General features: G+C 36.0%; 1 protein-coding gene across 1 annotated transcript; it reads left to right on the plus strand.

Moving 5' to 3' along the window:
* The first annotated feature begins 6,497 nt into the window (after window positions 1-6,497).
* LOC123256723 (putative olfactory receptor 2W6) lies at window positions 6,498-9,501 on the plus strand. The gene is made up of 2 exons (XM_044685292.1): window positions 6,498-6,508; window positions 8,559-9,501. The coding sequence occupies exons 1-2, from the start codon at window positions 6,498-6,500 to the stop codon at window positions 9,499-9,501; spliced, it is 954 nt and encodes a 317-aa protein (XP_044541227.1).
* The last annotated feature ends 450 nt before the right edge of the window (window positions 9,502-9,951 follow it).

Raw genomic sequence — 9,951 nt, forward strand, 5'->3', positions numbered from 1 at the left:
GAGAGAGAGAGAGAGAGAGAGAGAGAGAGAGAGAGAGAGAGAGAGTCCCAAAGAGGGAAAAAAACAACTCTTTGATGTGATCCATATAAAATCATCCTTCATTTTTGCAACAGTACCATTAAGGGGTGGGGAATCTAGAAGTAAATTAATCTAGCTCTAAGTCTTATATACTGTTTTTCAGAAAATTGGTGGGGAGATGGGGCAGACTTTTTGTGACCATGTTTTATTTCTCTGGAATAAATCCTACTGAGAGTTAATGTTGCCTTTCCCCTTTGCTTTCAGGCTGTTGGACAGATTCTTTTTACTGAGTTGGTTATTCTAACCCAGCACAGTAAGTTTAATTGATCCCCTTACCCTCAAATTCATCAGTTGTTTAACTGATTTACCTCTTTGCCTGGAGTTTATAAACATAGGGTCTAAGATTCTTTAAAACTCCAATTTTGAAAACAAAATCAAATATTCCATCCCTGAAATTACCCTCAGGCTATCACTGACACATATTCCAAACAAAATTGCTAGAATATTTTCCAAAGAGATTTCAGCAGCAAAATATAGAAATAAAACCTGAATATTGGTATTCTGTTCCTAACACTAAAAAAATGTGAATTGGATTTGGAATCAGAAAACTGGTCAAGCCCTATTTCAACTATTAATTAGCTGTGTGATCCTGGGAAATTTTTCTTATTTTTAAAATATAGTTATAACACATTGATTATTTGCCTCACAGACTTGTTATGCAGAATGTGGTTTTAAACTACAGTTTTCTACATAAATGTATATTGTTGCTATTCATTTGTTCAACAGGTATATGTTGAATTTTTAGAATGTACAAAAGCACTGTGATAAATTCTACTTTTATAAAATACAGTCTTTGCTCTGGAATTTCATTTTCTTAGGATGAGTGTAGACTAAGGAAAACTTGAATGTTTATCTCTAAGGCCAAGACAATGAATAAGACATATTTGGAATAATATTAATTTCTAAGATCACTCATCTGAGAAATCTCCATTGACCAAAGTTTTATTGGACTACTTTCCATACTTCTTACTCATCAAAATTCAAAGGTATTTTTTCCAGTTGGATTCACATTCATTTCAAGAATGAAGAAGACAGATCATGGAATATATCCTGGGCTCAGAATGAACGAACATCACTAGCAAATGATAAATACAGGTCAGTATGACTAAATGACTAGCTGCAGGGATTAGAGAAGTTCGCTGGTTGGAAAGGCTTAGAAAGCTGGGTGAAAGTAGGATGTGGTATCAGGAATCAAGGACATCCAGAACAAATCTCTGTTACTTTAAGGCTGGGTTTACATTTATCTACATAAATATCAAGATAGGAAGTAAGGGGAAATTCTGTTATCTGCCTAGACATTTTGTTAATGTTGCACCAAACATTCAGAAACAATTGTGTGCCTGGCTGAAATGTTCATTCTTTTTTCAGATGTTTATTGTTAAGCAACTATATCTTCAGAATATCCCAAATACTAAAAGATTTATATTTTTTCACATATACGCTAAGTGCATGGCATATGTAAATGTAAATATTCTAATGGAAAGGTCCTTGGATTTTGTTTCTACTTGAAAAATCAATTTCTTTACCTGCTATATGTATGTATTTTTTTTGGTGTATATTTCAGAAAGAGTTGAAATGGAAGAAGGTTATATGGGTTTCAAAGGTCAGTCATTAGGCTAGTGTTCCCTATTTCATGGAGTCAGAGAATAAGAGATGTTAGAGCTGAGAGAGATTATCTCACTCTAGGTCTTCAGTCAAACAGAAATAAAGAGAGAAATAGAAGGAATGGGGTCTATTGGAAAGATTCTATTCTTCCAGACAAGGTGTGGTTCCAGGCAGAATAGCTCTAAAAAACTTGGAATAATCAGCATGATCAGGGATGGGAATGGAGTGAGGAAGGTGTAGCCTCCTAGACTACTTACTACTCATGGAGATAGAGCCCTTCAGGCCCCTCAATTCACTGAGGAATTAAGAGGGTACTTCTTTGCTCCTCAATTTACCCAAGGAAAATGATTACTTTGTAAACCTTAAAGAATAGATTTTTAAAATGTTTATGTTCTTAGAACTTTGCACATATGAGCTTAAAAAACAAAGCAAAAAACAAAAACAAAATTTGTTACATCTGATTGCTTACTTGCTCAAAGAGAAATTAGTCTTGGGTTCTACTTTTGCCTTCCCTCCCACCATATTTCTCCCTTCTAACCCACTCTACAGTTAAATGTGATAAAAGTCAGCATATTTCTGTCTAGAGATAAAACCTATTATAAAAGAATATACAGAATATAAGCAAGATTTAAAAAATATTTAAAGTAGTTAAATAACAAATAAATAATAATAAACAATAATAATAAATAAATAACAGTTCATCAGTCAGTGATGAGGTAGGGGAAAAGTTAGAAGCAGAGAAAACAGCACTTAGTAGCAGACATATTAAGGCAAACAGCATATTCTGTCTGAGTAGCTCATACTTTAGGCAGACCATCAAGACAGAACAAGTTGCAACTTCTCACAATTGAATAAGTAGCAGCACCTTTCATATTTAGCCAGGTCCCACCAATGTGATGTAACTGTTCTTAATACTTCAATCTGCCCTTCAGCTTAGAAAAAATTATAATTCTCAATATCCCCTGTTGCTGATAAAGGGTTGCATAGATATTTGGTGAAGCTAATTGAAAGCTTCAATTGTTACTGTCAACAAAATCATCATAATTAAAACTTTTTATGTATCAACAATTTATTCTCAATTGCTCACTTGAGAGAATTGTGTTTTCTTTTGGCAAACGGTGGTATTATTATTAACTCTATTTTACAGATCCCTAAACCTTAGAGAATGAAATGATTTGCCTAATGTCATGCAACTGCCTATTAGAAATAGAACCCAAATTTACTAGCTCCTGATCCAGATCTTTTTTTTCCCATCTCATTATGCCAGACTGCACAAGTCCTTACATTCACAGATACTCTGCAAGAACTGCCAACAAAATGTTCCATGGTCCCATTACCCTATTTCAGAGGTATTTCTTTACAATAGGAAGCTAAAGGCAAAGAGAAAATGTACCTGTTCATAACCTTTCCTTCTTTTTTTCTTCTGAGGTATCCCTTCCCAGCTTTGTTTAATATAAACCAGGACATTGGAGATTTAGATGAAAAGGTAAAATTAGGAGATTTAGATGAAAGGGTAAAATTAGGGATCATCCAGTTCAAACTTGGTATTTTACAAATAAAAGAATTGAAATCCAAACTTAGGTGATCTGATGCTAAGTAGAACTTTTTCACTACAACATGAAACCGTACAGCTATTTTTACCATACTAAAAGGAGTTCCCAGGGTACAGAGTATATATTAATGAAACAAGTAACTGGTAAATAGTTATATGTTCTTTCAGTTAACTGGACACTGATTTAAAGCATTAACCTCTTCCAGATTCTCTGTGTTTCACTTCCAAAAGAGCGAACCGAATTCTACTGAATTTTCTTTCAGCTCTGCTGCTTGTGATCACTTTCCCTTTTTATAGGTTACTCTTATTGGAACCTCAAGTTCCAAGACAGATTCTTTTCTCTATGAATTTCCTAGGTCCCTGGAAAAGCAGGATTTTTTTCTCTAGGTCTTGACCTACTCCTTGGCTTCAGGTTGAATTTCATCTTTTTCCAAGCCTCTGAATCCTACTTTACTAGTAGCACCCCTGACTCATGGATTCAATCCTCAGAAATTCTCTTAGACTTTCTTCAATTCTGGATACTCAAGACCATACTCTCCTAAATTGCTCCTTCATTTATAATCAGCATATCTTGGGTTTTCCTCAACTTTCCATTCAGTAAAAGCCACAAGTTTGATTACAACTCTATCCTCAGACTTATTGGTATCCTCTACTAACAAGTTAAAGAGAATTTAATTTAACTTTTCGCATTTTAGAACCCAAGGGGGACAAATATTTTACTGTTTCCAGTCCTTTGGAGGTATCTATACCTCAAAAAGGGTCTGCTATTAATCTTTGGGCTTTGCTTTACATAATACCTAGAAATCCATTCCTCTAATCTGAATTGTCCAAAATTTATCCTAACTTTATGGCACTTTGTGAGTGTCACTCAGATAATCTATCTCATGAATTCCCATCAATATATTCACTTCTACTAAGTTAATAAAAGGTTTATATTATTTTAAAGCAAAAAAAATTTAATTGATTAGCATAACAAGATAAATATAAAAGATTTCCCCATACATATGGGGGTATACTCTGCCACAGGCTAACATACAATTGGCAGAGTATAAATGAAGATAACATACATGGAGGGTACAAATATATCTCAGAATTATGATCAGAAAAACTCCATAAAGGGACATATGCCAGGTACACATGTGACAGAAGACATGCATGAATGACACAAAGCCCCTTTATTATTGTGGTTATAACAAAACTCCATAGAAACTGCCTAGCAGTTACTTTCAGTTTCTATAATACTCTGATTGATGTGAAAATAAACCTAGGAGCAAGAGCAAAAAAGCCAGGTCAAACTACAATACCTAAAAGCTTCTGGTTCTTTTTTTCTTGCCTTTATTAAGCAGATTTACCAGCAACCAAATTATTCATTTCTGGGCCCATGGGTCTTAATAGTCTCTTTACATTCTTGTTTTTATTCCTTCTTTCTTTAATTAGACATACATTTGTTAAGCAGTTCCTATGTTCAGTGCTTTGCAGTAGGGCCTGGAGGAGTTATATAAAGATAATAGGACATGGTTCCTTTTCTCAAGTAGCTGTCAACTAGGAGAAGGTAAAGCATGTGCATACCTAAATATAATATAAAAAAGAATATAAGCTAGAAGGCTTAGGAACTTGATTTTATCAGCACTGAATGATGATCATTAGGTATAGGAAAAAAATTTATAATTAATCAAACTCAAAAGTGACTCCTTGATAAACTAGAAAATTAACTTAATACTAACACTGGTTAAATTAGTGTAAATTGCTTAAATTCTCCATACTGCCAAGAAAATCAAACAAGTCATATTGCTAGTATATAGCAGGAAAACCTAATTGAGAAACCAAACAAATATCAGAGCATAGAGGGAAAGTAAAAGGAGCTGGATGGCTCTAAGGTATATTATCATTAACATGAAAAGTCATCCTGAGGGGACTTGAGGATGAAACTGTAAGGACAACAAATGAACAGAAGATGGAAAAGACACATAAAGACATTTTATAACAAACTCTTCATCATCACGAACTGTGGAGTTACTAACATCAGGGTTAGATGTATTTGTAGAGGAGGCAAAAATGATACTGAAGAGAATAAAGATAGGAAAAATAGATGGACTAAACCAAACATAAATGTTGCCGTGCTGTATGTGATACAATTTTGGAAGACTAAGGTATATGAAGAAAAGAAGAATCTCAGACCTTATCATTGCCTCAAAGAAACCCATACACCTACTTTATGATTTATATAAAATTTTTGTGAGAATAACTTATTCATATATTAAGGACATTCTTGAAAAGGTTATTAGAAGGAAACAGGCAGGCTTTTGCCAGTAATACTTCGTAGTAAATTATATCTTTACCATTTTTATTATTACCCTATCTTTATCTTTGACTGATTGAAAAGAACATTATATTCCTCTGGGCTTATTGTTCATTGGCTACAGAAAAACATTCAGTTTGTTGGAGCAATATGCTGCCAAAGGCTCTCCTCTAATTAAATGTCTTCCATGAATATGCTAAAATTATACAAGAGTCCCTGAAAGATATAACCACATTGACAAACTTCTTTCATAACTCTCTGATCAATAATATCAAGTGAGGGACAAAAGAGGGAGACACTGACTACTCAAAGATGTTTGCCTCTATCATTAAGGTGATCCAATGTAGAGTCCAAGTTGGAGATAGAGTCCTTGGAAATGGTTGTCTTTCAGATGTCCTTATTTATGTATGATATCTTGCTGATTGCCCAATTGTCAAATGATAAATGAATTCAAAGTCTCTTAGATGAAATCAAGAGTTAATCAAAAGAATTTGACCTAATTACATAGGAAAACCCTAGTGGGTGTGGGTAAAGAATGACATTTCCCCCCCAAATTATGACATTTTATGGATACATTATAGAGTTCATCCATCATTGTGTATGTAGACATATATGTGTATATAATTATATTCATAGCTAAGTCTATCATCTATAGCAATGATGGTGAACCAATGGCACAAATGCCAAAGATGGCACAAAGAACTCTTTCTATGGGCATACAAGCTGCATCCTCCCCCACTACACCAGAGTTCATTGCTAGAAAGGTAGGGGGACTTGGGCAGAGCAGCTCCCTTTCCCCTCTCCATTGTGTCTGATGACATTTTTTCATATCACCTGTCCCTCTGCCCCTTTTTAAAAAGATTTTTTAAATTATTTATTTATTTATTTTGAAAGCCTTACCTTCTGTCTTAGAATCAATACTGTGTATTGGTTCTAAGGCAGAAGAGTGTTAAGGGCTAGACAATGTGGATTAAGTGATTTGCCCAGGGTCATGCAGCTAGGAAATGTCTGAGGTCAGATTTGAACCCAGGACCTCTCATCTCCAGGCCTAGTTCTCAATCCACTGAGCCACCCAGATGCCACCTCCCCTTTTTAAAAATTCACAATAAATTTATTTTACACAAAGGAAGACACTTGCTATTAGTGAAAATTTCAGTAGAAAACAATTCTCCTGCTTTCAATCTAGCTTACTCAAAAGTAGAATCTACTTGTTAGTGAAAACTTCAGTAGAGACAGAGTATTCTGTAAGAAAACATCCTTGGCACAAAGTAAAAAGCTCTTAATACCAAATCTGAAGCAATGAAATCTTTGCCATGCAACATTATTGGCAGAAAAGCCTAGTTCTGATGGCTGGTAGTCTCTGAGTCTTTTAAGACATTAACATGGAAGACACTTAAAACTGCTTTACATAGTTAATCATATATAAAAATGGAGTCTGTATAGGGGTTAAGGTGGGCAGCTCACAGGCAACAGAGCTGGAGGGGAGCAGAGCACTCAGATCAGTCCCCTCCTCTTTACCTACACTGAGGACAATTTTTTCACTTCAACCGCCCCTCTCCAGCAGCCCAATGGGAGCACTTTCTCCCTCTCCTGTGTGAGATAATGGGAATGAATGGTATGGGGGCAGGGTATGTCTAGCACTTAGTGGGGGGGGGGGGCATGGCACATGGTCTCTAAAAGGTTCTCAAACATTGATCTATAGAGATCTCTATCTCAATATCTATATCTATACCTATTTCTATCTATAGATATAGATAGTTATAAATATTGATATCTATAGGTTACTTTGATTTAGATATGAATAAAAAAATATATACATAGCCTGAGTAGATGAAGCAAAAAGACAGTGATGTGCTCACAGTTCTAATGAACTGTGTTCTAATGAACAAGAGTGGGCTGGATCGTCTATGAGAAATTGCATTTATAACATAAAGAAGCCTAATGCCTGTATTTCATGAATACTTTCATCAGCCTTATACCCATGGAAAATAGTTAATTTTAAGTATGTACATAGGAAAAATTATGTAAGTAAAGAATAGCTATAGTCCAGGTCGGATGAATAGCACAGAGCTAATCCACCAGTGAATGTTCCTTAGACAATTTTGCAAAAACAAGAGTGAAGGGTTGAATAATATTTGGAGAGTGGACTGGATTACACTCAAGAAATTTTAGATTGATTTTAATAATGAAGGTGAGTTTTTGATTAAGCATTGAATGCTATGAAGGTTCATAATTCATGCCAGTCAAGCCTATGGTCAGAGAGCTGAGCTGAATGTATTAAAATATTAAATATAAATTATTTGTGGATTGTCTTGTCTTTAGGATTATCCATACCCCTGCTTAATCTGGGCATGGACAATTAGAGTCAACTATATTGATACTCTATATCTTTCCAAAGAGCAAGAAAGAACCTATCAAGGAGAGAAAATTTCACTTGACCTTTAATAGTTTCTCTTATAGTTTATTATTTAATATAAATGGATTTTCTCTTGTGGCTTCTATCTTTTTGACCATGCCTATAGAAGTGGCTTTTATGCTTTTTTACCCTCCAAGGTCAATTATTTGGTGACAGTAGCATAGTCATCAGGCTAAAGGAAAATCTTCATATAAGTCAGTTAGTGGTAGGGTTTAGAGTAAAGAGTACAAGATTAGGAATCCAAAATTTTAGAATGGGTTCCTAGTCACATTTGGGCTTTGCAAGTCTCAACTTGGATATCTGTCAATACCATATGAGGTTTATGCAAGGAGAGTGTTTTAAATTATATGTTAAGGTATAAATCGTATGTTTTATCACATGGTTCTAGGCTGCTCCAAATCGCCTAACAGGCTAGTTTGCAAACTATCATTGACCACAAAGTATGAGACGTGATTGTTGACATGAAAAGAATCCATTCCAACTATTGAGAAGACATTTTAAAGTTCAGGTCTCATGGATGCTGGTTCAATAATGTATAGGAAAAAATTTGTGTATAAGTAGCAACATCATAATTTAATTCTTTGTATAGGTAATGTGATATCATCAAGGGTGATGGAAACAGCCAATGAGACCTTTGAAGGATACTTCATCTTACTGGGTTTCTCTGACCGGCCAATGCTTGAGATGACTCTCTTTTTCATCAATCTAATTTTTTACTTTTTTGCTGTCACGGGCAATTCAACTATCATCCTGCTCTCCCTCTTGGACCCTCGACTTCATACTCCCATGTACTTCTTCCTCAGTAACTTGTCTCTTTTGGATCTTTGCTATACAACCAGCAGTATCCCCCAGATGTTAGTAAATCTCTGGGGTCCCAGAAAAACCATCACATATACAGGCTGTGTGGTTCAGCTTTTTGCTTTTCTCTCAGTGGGAGGTATTGAATGCATTCTCCTCTCAGTCATGGCCTATGACCGTTATGTAGCAGTCTGCAAGCCCCTCCACTACATGGTCATCATGCACCCCCAGTTGTGTTTACAACTGGCTGCTTTTGCCTGGCTTAGTGGAATTGCCAACTCCATTCTGATGTCTCCACTCACCTTGTCACTTGGGCGGTGTGGCCAACGACATATCAACCACTTTGTATGTGAGATGCCAGCTCTGATACGAATCTCCTGTGCTGATACTAGTCGAGTGGAGGGCCTAGCCTTCTTCCTGGCCATCCCTATTGTTCTGGTGCCCCTCACCATGATCCTGGTCTCCTATGGGTACATTGCTGCTGCTGTGATGAATATTAAGTCAACAGCTGGCAGGAAGAAAGCCTTCAACACTTGTTCTTCACATATGATTGTTGTATCACTCTTCTATAGCACCATCATTTACATGTACATGCAGCCAGGCAATGTGGCTAGTCAGGACCAAGGCAAGTTCCTCACTCTCTTCTATTGTCTAGTGACACCTACCTTGAATCCCTTCATCTACACTCTGAGAAACAAAGAAGTTAAAGGGGCAATGAGAAAGGTCCTAGGGTATGGCTCAAGCCTACACTGACACTGGGGGATGGGAGGGTGGGATGGCACAGGACATTACTGGGCCTTCAAGTATCTGATTTTAAGTCAAAGCTTCTTCATCCTGTATTTGAGCACTAAAATTTTGTTATTAAAAATTGTGCTGTTCATTACACAAGCATTTATTGGGCACTAAAGTAATGGATACTCCTGGGACTGAGAATGGAGCAAGGCCAATCTGAGACAAAATTTGTTTTCTTTCTCTACTTTTGGTGTTGTATCCACAGGTGACCTCCTCCTGAGCTCCACTTTCTAGGCCTAATGTCCTCATGCTGCCTTCTGCATATCTTGTGTCCAAGTCTCCCAACTAAGTACTCCTCTTGAATTTACCCTCCCTAGTGGATACTCAAAGCTTTCTCCCTAATCACTCAGGGCATCTATTTATATCTACCAAATGTAAAATTAAAATTAATATAAACAATTAATATAATAT

Source organism: Gracilinanus agilis, unplaced genomic scaffold, assembly GCF_016433145.1.
Source record: "Gracilinanus agilis isolate LMUSP501 unplaced genomic scaffold, AgileGrace unplaced_scaffold9653, whole genome shotgun sequence".
NCBI lineage: Eukaryota > Metazoa > Chordata > Mammalia > Didelphimorphia > Didelphidae > Gracilinanus > Gracilinanus agilis.